This window comes from Cannabis sativa, chromosome 8, assembly GCF_029168945.1.
Source record: "Cannabis sativa cultivar Pink pepper isolate KNU-18-1 chromosome 8, ASM2916894v1, whole genome shotgun sequence".
Lineage (NCBI taxonomy): Eukaryota > Viridiplantae > Streptophyta > Magnoliopsida > Rosales > Cannabaceae > Cannabis > Cannabis sativa.
In genome coordinates, this window is record NC_083608.1 from 9,560,312 (window position 1) to 9,575,810 (window position 15,499).

General features: G+C 31.9%; 2 protein-coding genes across 2 annotated transcripts; one reads left to right on the plus strand and one right to left on the minus strand.

Annotated features, from left to right (window-relative positions):
* Nucleotides 1–1,063: 1,063 nt before the first annotated feature.
* LOC115701094 (single-stranded DNA-binding protein WHY1, chloroplastic) lies at nt 1,064–4,687 on the minus strand. The gene is made up of 7 exons (XM_030628788.2): nt 4,304–4,687; nt 3,846–3,946; nt 3,609–3,701; nt 2,703–2,797; nt 2,418–2,491; nt 1,741–1,829; nt 1,064–1,544 (listed from the first exon to the last, which is right to left on the minus strand). Exons 1-7 carry the CDS (start codon nt 4,572–4,574, stop codon nt 1,425–1,427), a joined length of 843 nt encoding a protein of 280 aa, XP_030484648.1. The 5' UTR covers nt 4,575–4,687; the 3' UTR covers nt 1,064–1,424.
* A 3,670-nt stretch (nt 4,688–8,357) lies between these two features.
* LOC115700535 (uncharacterized) lies at nt 8,358–12,855 on the plus strand. Its single transcript, XM_030628091.2, has 13 exons — nt 8,358–8,600; nt 8,687–8,748; nt 9,075–9,152; nt 9,266–9,344; nt 9,497–9,567; nt 9,703–9,804; nt 10,094–10,183; nt 10,605–10,679; nt 10,867–10,899; nt 11,225–11,302; nt 11,630–11,695; nt 12,135–12,223; nt 12,435–12,855. The coding sequence occupies exons 1-13, from the start codon at nt 8,546–8,548 to the stop codon at nt 12,454–12,456; spliced, it is 900 nt and encodes a 299-aa protein (XP_030483951.1). The 5' UTR covers nt 8,358–8,545; the 3' UTR covers nt 12,457–12,855.
* Nucleotides 12,856–15,499: the final 2,644 nt, after the last annotated feature.

Sequence of the window (15,499 nt, forward strand, 5' to 3'; positions counted from 1 at the left end):
GTAGTATTGGTCAAACTAATAATTCTTTTAGAAAAATAATTTTAAAAAACAAAAATTAATTAAAATAAATTTATATTATTAAAAAAAACATCATATACATATTAAATGAAATAAAAATTAATTTTTTCATCTTCTTCCAACATCTTTTTAGATTAACAATAAACTTCTTTTTTGTTAGAAGATTAACAATAAACTTTGATTCTCGATTCAAACGCTATTTTTCAATTTTATTTTCATATATTCAAAATTCTCATTCTATAAACTTTGTACTAATATTTTTCAATCAATGCAATGAAAAGACAAACTTTAATTCCTGTATGGAAAATCAAATCCCAATAATCAATAGAAACAACATCAAAGTTCAAGTTCTCGAAATCTATAAAAATAAATTAAAAAAAAAAAAAAACAGATCTCATAAACACAAACTCAAATATTACAACCCCAGTAAAAAACTAAAACTCAAACATTAAAATGCACTAAAAATTAAACCATAAATAAAAATTTATGCTACTATTTTTCAAGGCAACAAATTTAATATTTTAAGTCTTTATGTCACAAATTTTTTAATAGTAAAGTTAAAATTTTAATATATTTTTACTAAATAATTATATCTAATTAAAATATACAATTTATTTTTTATATATAATTTAAAATATTTTATATATCCGCCGCGAAGCGCGGGATGTTTACTAGTTTTAAAATAATTCACCAAAACTTTATTTTTTTTTTTTATTTTTATTTTAACTCACATTTACATTACATTATATATAAGATTCTCTATATTATTTTCAACACTTTAAATATTATATCTTTAAACAATTTTATTAATTGAATATTAAAAAATTAATAAAAATTAACTATTTAAAGAAAACAAAAGCAATGTAAAAATATATTATAAAATATTTTCTCATAAATAGTTTTTTTTTTTTAAAATCTATCTCATAAATAGTTTGTAGCTACATTTAGCTAAAATAGAGAAAAGTGTAGCTCATTTGATTGAAAAGGAAATTAAAGTTTTAGCTATATATTTTTACCTCTGGGAATGCTCAAGCGTAAGAAAATATTGATTCAAAACAAGGAAATAAATAAACGAAGAAGGTTTTGAAATGACAAATTGTGTAATAGTAATTTAGGGTTCTTTCTCTCTAACTGTAACTAGAGAGAGGGCCCAATCGAATGTGGTAAATTAGCAAATATAAGCTTTTGTAATGATAAAACCCGTTTTTCACTGGCTACTTCCTAGTCAATTTCTAATCATTTCTACAATTTAAAAAAAGAAAATCAAAATGTTGCAAAATTTTGGGAGGATATTACTAAATGGGGATAGATAAATACAAGGGAAAATCCCATCTCAAAATTCCATCCTACACAACACAGTACGCACCATGTATGTATGAAGGAGAAAAGGCTTAGCAAAGCAATGACTATCGCTTCCACTCATAATCTCCTCCATATTTAGGACTAGCATTATTCCCGCGGCTCATTTCTTCTGGTTTTATGGAGTTTGCAAATGCACTCCACCCTAAAAGGTGTGGCAAGATAAACTGCAAGAGAAGAGACGATATAATTAAAGTCAGAATCGGTAGATGAGGACTCGAAGGTGTTCCAACCCTGCAGTCGCACTCAAATCAAACCATTCGAGATCCATGAACTGGTGTGAGGAATCGAACCACAGCCCTCGCAACATCATAAGCAACAAAAGAGAGAGCCGAGTATGATAGTGATAGATGCAAATCTTACATTGAAAGCTGAATTCAGAACCGCAAACTCTGCTCTGGTGACCGGGATATAGATATTCTCATCCAAATTAATAAGTTTGTTTTGGACACCTGCAACGCCAAAAATAATATAATAAGTAAACTCAACTTCATATCCTTGTAAAGTTTACAAGATTACCACATGGTAAAATTAATAATTTATTTACATACAATACAGATGAGAAGGAGGATATATAAAAATAAATCACATACAATGGAGAACTAAAAGCACATTTAAACATAACGGGCCTAGTCAAACAAAGAGACATTGGAAAAGAAAAAAAAACAATAACCTGAAAAAAATGAACCTTAATAAACTCTCATTTATGACATGCATATATTAAAGCTCTGCCAGTATAATACCAAGGACACCTTATTTATCAGCTTATGATTCTCTACACTTAAAAAAAAAAAGACTTTTAATATTACATCAGTGAAAAATGTACTACTGTATGAGACAAACACGTATTCGTGTATAATGAACATCAAACATAACAAAGCTAACATTATCCAGAAGAAGAAAATACATAGACTGATACAAATTAACAAAACGAGATTGAAATCATGAGCAAACATCAAACATAACAGAGCTTACATTGCCCAAAAGAAGAAAATAAATAATGATATGAATCAACGAAAGAGAATGATAAAAAGAATTACTGAGATTGAAGAAGTGACCAGATCCATCTGGAAGAGGCTCCACCTTTAACATCTTCCTAACCTGACCTTCATCACTAAAAACAAAAGAATTTCTTTATTTACTTCGTCTTGTTATTAACAAGAGGTCAAATAACCCATTCATACCTATAATAAGCAAAAATAGCAAAAAGGGTAGAAATAATATGTTAACTTGTCACGCTTCAACCTCTTCAATTTTTTTCTCGAGACAAATAAAATTAACCTTTTCTCAACCACACACAAAACAAAGCAACAGAAGGATTGTACCTTCTCCCTTTAAAAGGGTCATGAAAGAATTCACAGGAGCCAGTAGCACCAAGGCTAACTAGATTTCCAATTTCTGTTACTGATAGGGAAAATACCTACAAATAATCAGTGTAAGCATCAGTTTCATATTCAAAAGATGTGCACGCACAAATTACAAAAATAAAATAATAAATATATGTGTCAAATGGTCAATTCGGGACAAGCAAAATAATAAAAGATGTGTAAAATAATATAATATATATGAGAAGCAGTTAGGCTAGGAACAATTCGGGATTATGGTCAATGTGGCTAGAAATAACTAGACGTGTCAAATGGTTGAAACAAGCCTTAAGGAAAGCAAGAAAAGAAAGAGCAATGCCTGCCTTTCGGGACTAGGTTCTGACAGAATATATTTATTTTGAAAGCTATTTCTGAGAGATGTGAATCTGAATCCCTCATTCCCAACAACAAAATGGAATGGAAAAGAAAGGAACATGATTCAATCCAAACCGGTATAGAGGAAGAATTAATTGCCCCACACACACACCAGCCGGTAACGAGTTCACACATACTCATACTCAGTAACGAGTTTTCAGTTACATTACCGATTCGCTCCTACTCATCAGAAGCCCAAACACCCTGTCTATCACCATATGATCTTTTCACAAAATCTAATCATAACATCAAGGGCCAAAATCAAAATGATAGCCTTATACCATAACGATTCCATTCACACATTGGAGCCTAACCTTGAAGCTTTTATATGAGAGTCTGAATCAAATGTTTGCAGAAAGCTAAAAATGTCATCATGTGGAAAGAAAAAGAAAAATGATCCACCTTTAAATCAAAAACATAGGACATACTAATATACTGAGGTTGGACATCTGCACAAAGTAAATTCACTTAGAAACAACAAAACAAGTGTACCTGCTTTCTGCTCCAATCATATACACGAACACCTGCTGCAGGAGCAAATTGAAGAAGTACAAAACCTTCCTTGGATACTTTGAATGCCCCTGACTGGAAGACCCAGTATCATTGCAGAAGAATCAATGCCATAACAAGAGTTATATATCAACAAGGCACAGTGGAACTCAAATCAAAGTTGCACAATCAAAAAGGAATTAATAAAAGACAAAAAAAAAAAAAGACAACGAAACATACATCTAGAGCTGTGAATTCCGGAGCTTTGGGCTCAACAGTAAGAGCAGCCTTTCCTTTGTATATCGAGTGGCCCACGTAGAATCTAGCCGGCACTTGATCAGCTGTACAAATCAACCATAGAAAAAATGAGAAACTATACTTGGTCCTGTTTACACGTGTGTGTGTGTGTGTATACAGATTTGTTCTTTCATCCACCTTGGAAACTCTAGGCTCTAGCCACAAAAATGAATTTGGGCAAGGTGAGTCGAGTAAAGTAAGAAGCCATCTTGTTTGTCGGAATGAACGCATTCAAATTAAAAATAAGTAAAAGGGGCCGTTCAGAGTAGTTTAAATTGTTGCTACCTTATCCAATATTATCTCGGAAACCAAACAAAAAACATCACTAACTTTTTCTCTGGGCAGTCAAACAAGAACGTACACAAATACATATATATATATATTAAAACTAAAAGAAATACCTCTAGAGGAAGGAGTCTGTGGAGCAAAGGAGGAGGAGTTATCATAGTGAGCAGTGGTGGTAGCCAACTTTTGCTGGTCGAAGTATTCACTCTGACGGCATTTCAGAGATAGTCTCTTGGTGAGGTGAGTAGGGTTAGAAGAAAAGGTTAAGGCAGTGGTTCCGGAAAGGGGAGGGAAGAAGAATGAATGGGCAGCGGAAAGTTTAGGGTTTTGCGGGGTGACTGTGAGTGAGGACGAAGAAGATAACGAATATGGCCGCATCATCATCATCCAAAATTTGACTCCTCGCCCTTCTCTCTGTATCTCTCTTTCTTTCCCCGGTTTTGCTTTATGCTCCCATTTTTATTCTTTAAATAATTATTAATCAATGATTTGACACTTAAAAATCAACGATCATAATAAGATGTTAAAAATTTATATATCTTATAAAATAATATAAAATAGATGAAAAAAAAACAGAAAGTGAATCAAATATTAAGAAACTAAGGAAAATAGAATGTTGATTACAATTAATGATAATAAATAAAATATTTGGACATCTACATAATTTTTAGTATTTATAACACTCCCCTAAATATCCATAATAAATGCCTCATTAAAAATCTTGCTGAAAAAATTTGATCAAAAGAAAAAAAGTATAGTATAAACTAACTCCCCCTCATTTAGGCATTTGTGGATATTTTCTAAACGACGAATTTCGATCTTGTCTGCCATCTTCTCAAATGTTGATGTTGGTAATAACTTTGTGAATAAATTTGCAAGATTGACACTTGATTGAATTTGTTGAACATCAATATGTATTTTCTTGAAACGTATAAAGAAGAATTTGGTAAAATGTGTTCTAATTCTATTTCCTTCAATGTACTCTCCTTTTAGTTGAACGATGCAAGCAGTATTATCTTCATAGAGAACTGCTTGTGTTGATACTTCTTTATAGAGTGGAATCCATATGTTTCCCAAATATTATATGTCAATGATCTCACTCCCACACATTCTCTACTTGCTTCATAAAATGCAAATATGTTAACATGATTTAAAGTTGTCTCGTTAAAAACCTTGACAGAAAAACCCAGTGGGACAAAACTTGAACTAAGGGGAAAAAGCACAATATATATTTTTATATTCATAACTATTTGCAAGTTGCCTCGTTAAAAATCTTGCCAGGAAAACCCAGTGGGACAAAACCTGAACTAAGGGAAAAAGAGTGCAACATGAATATGTCTCCCTCTCATGCACATATGATCAATAATTATTTTGGTGATAATATCTCTCATAGCATTATTGTTATCACTTTTAAAATATCACCATATACAATCTATGATCATATATTTTTTAAAACTCTTCTAGAGTATATGTTGACTTTTAAATTATTGAGGGGTTCCTACAACATCAATATTTATCCAACTAATTGTATCATTCATGTGTGTATACAATTTTGTTCATACTAAAATTTAAAATTTCAAGTAGATATGAACATAACACTTTAATGATAATACAAATTTTCATTTGTGACAATGATGGTACTCCAAGATCATAAGGGGTCGCCCATGACCTGGGAGGGGGATCCGCAATCTGAAACACAATTAAACACTTCTCATTCTTTGCAATCAAGAGCTTGTTCTTGACTTTTGTAACTCAAATTAATAATAAAACTCAAGGGGAGTAGGCTATTACCGACATTCAGGGCTGAATCTCTTTAAATTCCGCTGTTTTTTTATTTATATTCATTGCGAATTCTGGTGTTATTAACTGCATTTATTATTGTTATTTTGGTTTAAATCTCATTTATTACGACTCCGCGTCGGTTGGCTAAAAATCCAGTCAACATTATTATATACAATGACAGTATATAATTTTGTTATCATGGTATATATATTTTAAAAGTGGTATATAATTTGGTTAGTATAGTATATATATATTAGCAATATATATTTTTATTATTATTATTTTTTGTATATATGCTATGGTGAATGGTATATGTATATTTTGTTATACGATATATACTTTTTTTTAAATAATATTTAAGTTTTATTTTCTATTATACTTTTGTTGACATGATATATAATTTTATTAGCATCCTATATATTTTTACTTTTATTTATTGTTATTATTATATATATTTCTAGTGTAAGGTATATATTTTTATTATATGGTATATAAATTTTATTGTATAGTATATCATTTTATTTTAGATAACGCATATTTAGTTTTTATTTTATTATACATAAAGGTGATATATAATTTTGTTAATATGATATATACAATATTTTTAATAATATTATATTATTTTGTTTTATTTTTTATTGTAGGTATATACGTTTTCTTGTATGGTATATGGTTTATGTTGTCTATAGTATATCATTTATTTAAGATGATATTTAGTTTCTATTTTATTATATATAAATTTTTTGGTATGTATTTATATTTTAATGGTGGTATATATAATTTTGTTAGCATGATATACATATTTTTTGAATATTAATTTTTTGAAAAGAAAAAAAAAATTAATATTCAAAAAATATATATATATTTTTTTCTTTTCAAAAAATTAATATTCAAAATATATATATATCATACTAACAAAATTATATATACCACCATTAAAATATAAATACATACCAAAAAATTTATATATAATAAAATAGAAACTAAATATCATCTTAAATAAATGATATACTATAGACAACATTAATTTAGTATTGTTATAATTTCTTTGTGGTACATAATTTTATTACTACAGTATATTAATTTTTAGTACTACGGTATATCAAATACTGTTGTATATATTTAATGATCTAATATATTTATTCATTTTTGCTACAATATAATAATATGCCATAGGGCTGTACAGAAATTTTCGTAAACCGCCCAACCCGAATAACCCGACCAAACCAAACCGACAAAACCGAAAAAAAATACAAACCGACATAACTTGACAAAATTCTAAACCGCCCAATCTGTAAATTGGGCGGGTTGAATTTTGACCCAAACCGCCCAATGAACCCGCCCAAACCGATTTAACCCGATTTTTAGTTTTTTTTATATATATATATTATATAATATATAATAATATATAATATATATTAAAAAAAACCCAAACCCTAAATTGAATTTAGATTTGGAATATTATGTATTTAATGTTATTAATTTTTATTTTAGTTGAATCTAAAAAAAAAAAACATCCTAATTCGGTTTGGGCGGGTTAACCCGCCCAACCCGCCCAACCCGCCCAACCCGTCGGTCGGGTACAGAATTTTTTTTTTTAAATTGGGCAGTTTGCATGCAGAATTTTATAACCCGATCTTTATGTTGGGTTGGAAAATATATAGTATAAACCGACTAAACCGACCGATGTACAACCCTAATATGCCATACTAAAAAAATTATATAATTTAATTTTATTATTATATATATTTTTTTAAAAAAAGATATGTGATAAATATATTTTTATAATTCTTATTAGTTAATTTATTATATTTGGTTATTTTTTAATTTTTTAAAAAAATGACATTTACTAATTTAGTTTTTAAATTTAGGACTATTTTGCATTTCAGCCCTTATTTTAAAGTTAACGAGAGGGTAAGAGCATGTTTGGTATTGTTTTCTGTTTTTTGTTTTCAAAAAATTGTTTTTAGAAATGAGAACAAAAAATAGTTTTTGAAGTTTTTAAAAACAAGTCATGTTTGGTTAGTATTTTTTAAAAACAATATTGGCCAAAAGTGAATTGGTTTTTAAAACAGAAAATAACATTTTGTTGTTTTCAAAATTCTTGTTTTTTGTAACTTTGTTTTCTGAAAACTGTTTTCAAAAAACAAGGCCAAACAAGCCAAATTGTTTTCAAAAAACAATTTTCTGTTTTTAAAAACAAAAAACAGTTTTTTAGTTATGATGCCAAACATGCACTAAGTCTCTCTTAAGTTTAAGAGAATAAAAAATTAAAACACCGTTAAATTAATAATTAAAGATAGACATGTCAAAAAAAAATAATTAAAGATAGAAAGATAAAAAAGATAAAAATATATAGAATATTTCTTTTGGTAAAAAAAATAACTAATAGTCTAATACAATATTGAATAGGTCATCTTATTAAATATATAAGTAAATAAAGAAGAAAAAAAACAAAGTCATCCACCTCATCTCACAGACTCACACCTGTCTTCATCTTCTTCATCATTCGCAATCGCAGTACCCCCCTCAAATCCAATTCTCTCGCTTTGGTTTACGATCAACCAAACGCAGCTATGGCTTTGCACTCCGGTATCGGTTTTTCCAAGATCCTCGTCATAGCCGGAACAGGTATTGTTAATTTCATATCATATTTCACACTTGCTTCCCCATTCAAAAAGACCTATCTTTCGATCTTGCTAATTTCCTCTCTCTAGGGTACACTGCGACGGTTTTGCTCAATAACCATAAATTATCGGACTTGCTCGGAGAGCTTCAGGTACTCTTTTAATTTTCTTGTTATTATTCTTAATTTCAAATTTAGCTTCTTATGTTGTTAAATTATTGAAGTTTACGTGTTTGTTAATCTACTTTCTTCTTATTGTTGGGCGGATTTAATTAATTTCGATTTTGTAGTTTGGGTTTCCAAGTGGCTTTGTTAGCCTATAGGATAAATTAGGTCGACAAATATACTTTCTGCGAAAATTTGAGCCACCAGACTTGATAATTTTTTTAGTTTATTTTAGTTGTTGGAATTTTCGTTACTTTTATTGTCTTTATATCTAGTGACTCCATTCTTATGGTGTTTTGGGTTTGTTATTGCAGTCATTGGTGAAGGGATTGGAGAAATCGAAAGATCAATCAGACGGAGTAAATGATTACAGTGATCCCATTTTAGCTCAGGTATTGGTTAAATGACTTACTGTGTAATGTTTCATATTTCTTTTGGATTTCTCATTGGTATGTGAAACTGAGACGTAGAATTATCTGAAATTTTTGCTCAAACTGTCTTTTAGGTGCGTAAACTGGCTGCTGAGGTTCAACAACTTGGTTCAAATCGACACATTACTATTCTGAATGGGAGTAATGGCCATGGTGTGTCTCTTTTCATTCGAAAGTGCTCTAAATATATCTTTTTTTATAATGTTCTTCACGTGTTTTGGGGTGAAAAAACATTAACTTTATGAATAACTTTTAGGGAATGAAGGGTTTCTGTTATAGTAGTTAACTTTATCATATTTTACCAGGTAACTTAAAGTCACTTATAGTTCCCGCGGCTGCATTGGGAGCAGTTGGGTATGGTTACATGTGGTGGAAGGTATGCTTTATTCATTCGTTTGGTTTGTTCTAATCTATCATGTATGCCCATTTCTTGTGGAAGTATTTATGAAATATGTTCTCTGTTTTTTTTCTTTCCTGGGAATTACTGTGTGACAATTGTTTTATTGGTTAGGGTTGTTCATTGTGGGATTTTATGTACGTGACAAAAAGTAATATGGCTAAGGCTGTTTCAAATTTGACGAAACATCTGGAGAACTTATCAGATTTTGTTGCAGTAAGTCTCTACACCTCTGATCGCTTTTTTATTTATCATGACCATAGTTTAAGGAAAATGTCTTTTGAGAAGTCTATCATCATATTGATCGGCAAAATTCGCTCTCTTTTTAACTTTTTTTTATTGCCGCTCCTCGCTTTTCAACTCTGAAGTTGTGCTGCATGCGTGCATAAAATTTTGATTGTGATGTAACACTATCCTGCTCTTTATTAGGAGAGTTTACTTACCTCCTTGAAAGAATTTTTGAAAAAAACAAAAGTGTTTATAGTGTGTGCAATATTATGTTCAGCAAACAAAGAAGCACTTGACACAGCGGATCCAGAACGTGGATGATAAAATGGTGGAGCAGAACAAGTTATCCAGGGAAATAAAGGATGATGTAAGTTTTCAGAATCTTTACATTTGTGTTTTTATTCTTAAGTTAAAATAGCACACTTATGCAGTGTACGCGCTTCTCTAGAATTATTGGTGTGAAATGTCTTGTCAGAAACAGAATTAGTGTTTTACCGTATATTAGGAAGCAAGTACCTGTATGCCTTTTTATTACATATTTGTTTTTTTTTGTATGATTATGGATGTAGCCCCCTTCCCTTTAAATAGAAAACATAGCCTCATTCCACCTCAATAGAATTGGTATATTATCTACTTGGATTGACTTGTTATAATTTATTTACCGTACTGCATTAGCATATTGCAGTTTGTTTATGCTGTCTCAAATGCATGTTGATATAGATGTGAAATGATTAGTATTCAAAGCATGTCTCCTTTGTTCATCTCTTGTTTTGAAACGTGTGAAACAGGTCACTGTTCTGAATGAATCTGTTGATGGTATTGCCTATGACTTGAGTGGATTACAGAACATGGTTGCTGCCTTGGTGAGTCATGCTGCCTTAGTGTTTTTATACATATATTTTGGAAAAAGAAGAAAAAAAAAAGTAATCTGTTGTAGGCGTTGGCCAGTATACTTCATAGGGTATTATTAGATCATGGCGAATGACTTGCCCGTGTACCTTATTTAGTGAAAATTGTTCTAATCTTCTATTTTTTTTTCTCTTTTGACAGAACGGGAAGTTATGCGTAATGGAGGGTAAACAGGTAAATAACTTATCCAGTTTCTCTATTTGCACAAGTGATGGATCTTTCATGACTTAGAATTGCATTGTGTTCCTTGGCCCATCCAATGCATGGACTCTCTTTTTGTTAACTTAACCTATAAATTTAAAGGTCTCAATGGAATCAGTAAAAAATAAAATAAAAAAGTCTCCCTTACTTTTGATAGTTTTTTAACAGCCTTGGATTCACTTCCAGCATCTTTCAATATGGACCCCATTGTTTTATGACATGCAGTGGAATTTATTTTACTTCTTACCTGGATCTTCAGATGATCAATTGAGTTGCTGACTTGTTTTTGTTGAGACAGGATTTTGCAAATGCTAGTTTATACTACCTGTGCAACTTTATTGATGGGAAGAAAGTCAAAATGCCCGAGTCACTGCAGGTTTGTATCAAAAGTTGTACCACTATAGTGGTTCTTGTTTACTTTAGAAGTCGTATATTATGTTTTATTTATTTTTACCCATATTGACTGGTTTATGGAGTACTCATGTGATCAAATTCCATATCTACTTCATTCATTTATATATCTTGGCTATTCTCAAAGTGGCAGGCGGCTATTTGCTTGTTTAGCAATCCCCTATTGCTAATAGTTTGTGTTCATTTATTATTGTTCATTTAATTTTTTTTTGGCTGCAATCACAAGCCATACAACTTTCTTCAGGTCTCTGTAATGTTCATAAAGCAGTCTAATTCATTTTCTAATTTGCAGGAGCAACTTAAAACCTCTACCGCATCACGTGGTTCACTGACATTTTCAGAGGCTCCAAGCCTTATGGTTAGTTTGTAAAATCATTTTATATTTTGTTCTGGTTAAATCATCACTGGAACTGCAAGCAAACATAAAGCGTATTTGTGGATACTTTCACAGTTGTATCCTGTTTGTTATTTTTGCATAATGGTTATATCGTTAAATTATAGATGAAATTTTTAATGTTTGACTCAGAATGGGACATTGAACACAAGGATTACTTTAAGCTAGAGTTTTCCCAATGGACTTTAAGCCCCGAAACCATAAAAGTTAATGTGCATATATGAACACGTGCGCACACAAACAAACACTGTCCAAAATTCACATTTTTCATCAATTTATTTATGAGCAGCTCCAGTTTTCATATATTAGTGTTTAGATAATCAGGTCACTCTTTCCTTTGTCATATCGTAGGGTGAAATTGGATTTATTTTTTAAAACTTGTTATTTTATCACTGTATTGCAGGGCCTGAAAGACATTACAGATTCTTTATCTGGCGTCTATTCTGAAGATGGTACTGACAAGTTGGAGAAATCATCCAAAAACCTGATAAGGTTTGAACTATTACACTTCCTCTAGTATTATGCTTGGGCGCGTTCATGCACATCAATGTGTTCTCTTCTTCTACATATTTTCTACCTTTTTATATAACTATATAACTCTTTGGCTACCTTAACTAGAAGGCCTTTATAATTGGCTTTTAATGTTGATAGTTTAATTTGTGACAAACATTTTTAATGCGTAAAATATTGACCTTACACGCAGGTCCGTATCAACTAGGTGTTGACAACGTTCTGAACAAAAGATGTTTTCCATCTCCTGGTTTATTTTTCTTGCATATATGATATGAGTATAATTTTTTTTTATTTTATTTCTTTTATGAATTTGTGAGATGATGCAGCTTAGTATCTCAATCTGAATCTCACGAAGAATGAATGTACACCTTTAAAAATAAATACTTAAAAAGATTATAACGAAGTTTGTTGATGGTTGTAATGAACTTCAATGCTCATTTGCATTAGTAGGAGGCGTAATAGTTGAAGTATTCCAGGTCCTCATTCATTGATGCTTATACTTGTACTAATATATCTTTTCAATGTATTTAGAGCAAGTTGTGCTATGACAACCTTTTTTTTTCATTATTATATATTTGTTCTTAATTAATATATATACTTTTTTGAGTATACATTGTGATGCCTACTTCCATACATTTTTTTTAATGCAAATTGGAAAAGAATATGACGCTTTAGCAAAGCTGTTCCCAGTCATGTTAGCAGATTGTTAAATAAAAAACAAAAAAACATTGTTTAAAATAGATAAAAGCTTACGACAGTCCTTCACCACTACTTCAAGAGGTGAAACTATGGTGATGTTACTTCGAATAGCTTGGACAATTGAGAGACAATCGAACTCGAGTTCAACATTATGCCATTCATGATCTAACTCAACGCTTTTTTAATGGCTAAAGTTTTAGCCATGTCTGGTGCCATTGTACCCCTGCGATAGACTGTTTTGACATACATTTAGACCATCTTCAATAGGATATATAATGGGTTAAATTTAATTCAAAATATACTATAAAATTATATTTGGCTTTTTTTTTTTTTTTTTTTTTTTTTGTTGTATTTGTGTTCCAATGTATAATGTGTAAATTTGTTATAAAAGTCAATATTAGCATTAATGTTTATTCAAAATATATCTAATAATTAATTTTATTATATTAAAAAATAATTAATTTTATTATATTATTTTTTTTTTTTTTGAGAAAAGGGTAAAGTTTTATTTAACTTAAGATAAGATCATCCCTTACAATTGAAATCAAATTTGATGGAGCAGAGAACTCATCAAACATACAATCTGACATAAAATAGGATTGCCTTGCAAGACAATGAGCAGCCCTATTTGCAGATCGTTTAACAAAAGAAATAAACACATTTTGTAATTCAGATAATAACAGACGACAGTCCTGAACAATCAACCCAAACTGAGATGGCATTTGAACTAATCCATTTATAGCCTGAACAGTGACCAATGAATCAGTTTCAACTTCCACATCAGCTATATTCATTCTCTTGATCCAACTCAAGACTTCTTTCATACCCACCGCCTCAGCAATCTCAGGAGAAACCGCACCCAATTTACTCCCACAACCCGCGTGAATGAGTCTCCCAGCCGAATCTCTAGCTAAGAAACCAAAGCCAAACCGAGTCTCACGTTCAAAGATTGCCCCATCGACGTTGATCTTGAACTTAGTTAAAAATGGTTTTGTCCAATGCTCCTTACCATTCCCAATATTAACATTGAGAAATGGAAATAATCCATTTGATTGAGCATTTTGCCAATTGCCAAGATTAGTTCTAGCCGATCGAAGAACCTCCAAAACCGTGGTTGTCTTATTACTCCAAAGCTGATCGTTACGGGCTGTCCAAATACGCCACAGGAGCATTGCAGCTTCCTCAGCCACGCCTCTGCTGCCGTGCACCAGCAGACTACAAAACCAGTCCAAAAAGCCATCCTCCCCGATACCAACAGCTGAAGCCGATGACAGGTTCCAACACGAGCGGGCGAAAGAGCAGCTGAAGAGTATATGGGAGATCGTTTCTGGTTCAAGGTTGCACATGGGACAAGTTAAATCAACATGGACATGCTTAGATGAAAGCTGGATTTTTGTTGGGAGGCAACCCGAGATGACACGCCAAAGCATATGTTGAACTTTGGGTGGAACATTCAGTTGCCAAATTTTTTTCCAGTAGCTTTCTTCCCCAGTAGGCGGCCAATCCCCATTAGAACATTGCAACAGCTTATACGCACTCCGAACCGTGTAAATACCAGATGTTTCTTTTGACCAAGACCAACAATCCTCTTCACTAGAATCACTCAATTGAATAGAGAGAATTAAAGCACTGTCGTGAGGAGTAAAAATATCATTGATCACCTCAACATCCCAAGCTCGTTGATCCATTTGCAGCAAGCTATCCACCATACGCCCAACAAGGCTCGGATGGAAAGTAGTGACAAATTTGTTATCCGAAGTAGGGAGCCAAGGATCTTCCAGAATAGAAGTTGATCTACCATTTCCAATGGACCTTATAACACCTTGCTGAAGCAAATCCTTAGCCTCCAAAATACTACGCCAAATGAAACTAGGATTCGATCCCAACTCAGCTGTTAGAAAGTTACCTTTAGGAAAGTATCTTGCTTTGTACACCCTTGCCACAAGCGAATTACTATCAGTAAGCAAACGCCACCCTTGCTTTCCCAAGAAAGCCAAGTTATAATCTCTGAGATTCCTGAAACCCAACCCGCCAGCATCCTTATGGCAACAAAGCTTCCGCCAACTCACCCAATTAACACCTTTAGATGAATTCTTAGACTGAGATTTCCACCAAAACTTAGCCATTAACCCTTCAAGGTTAGAACATATTTCCTTAGTGAGAAGAAACACGCTCATTGCATAACTAGGAAGGGATTGGGCCACAGATTTTATCAACACTTCTTTCCCAGCTTTTGAAAGAAATCTAGTCTCCCAACTTTGCATCTTCTTAATCATTTTCTCTTTCAGATACCCCAAGATCGCATTCTTACTGCGCCCCATTGTACAAGGCAAGCCCAGATAAGTGCTATTTTCAGAAGCAGGTGCCATCCCAAGAAGCCCACAAAGCTGAGCCCGAGCATGCTCATCAACATTTTTGCTAAAAAAGACTGTTGACTTAGCAAAGTTAATTTTTTGTCCTGAAGCTTTCTCATAAATATCCAAGAGGCGAAGAACACCAGCCCCTTCCATATCAGTTGCTTTGCAGAAAATGTAACTATCATCAGCGAACAACATG

Excerpts from the sequence above, each read along its gene's own strand:
- LOC115701094 (XM_030628788.2), bottom strand. The coding sequence starts at position 4,574 with ATGATGATGATGCGGCCATATTCGTTATCTTCTTCGTCCTCACTCACA. Across the intron at positions 3,947-4,303 it reads ACAGACTCCTTCCTCTAGAG|CTGATCAAGTGCCGGCTAGA; the intron begins GTATTTCTTTTA and ends TGATTTGTACAG. Across the intron at positions 3,702-3,845 it reads CGGAATTCACAGCTCTAGAT|TCAGGGGCATTCAAAGTATC; the intron begins GTATGTTTCGTT and ends TGGGTCTTCCAG.
- LOC115700535 (XM_030628091.2), top strand. The coding sequence starts at position 8,546 with ATGGCTTTGCACTCCGGTATCGGTTTTTCCAAGATCCTCGTCATAGCC. Across the intron at positions 8,749-9,074 it reads ACTTGCTCGGAGAGCTTCAG|TCATTGGTGAAGGGATTGGA; the intron begins GTACTCTTTTAA and ends TTGTTATTGCAG. Across the intron at positions 11,696-12,134 it reads CAGAGGCTCCAAGCCTTATG|GGCCTGAAAGACATTACAGA; the intron begins GTTAGTTTGTAA and ends ACTGTATTGCAG.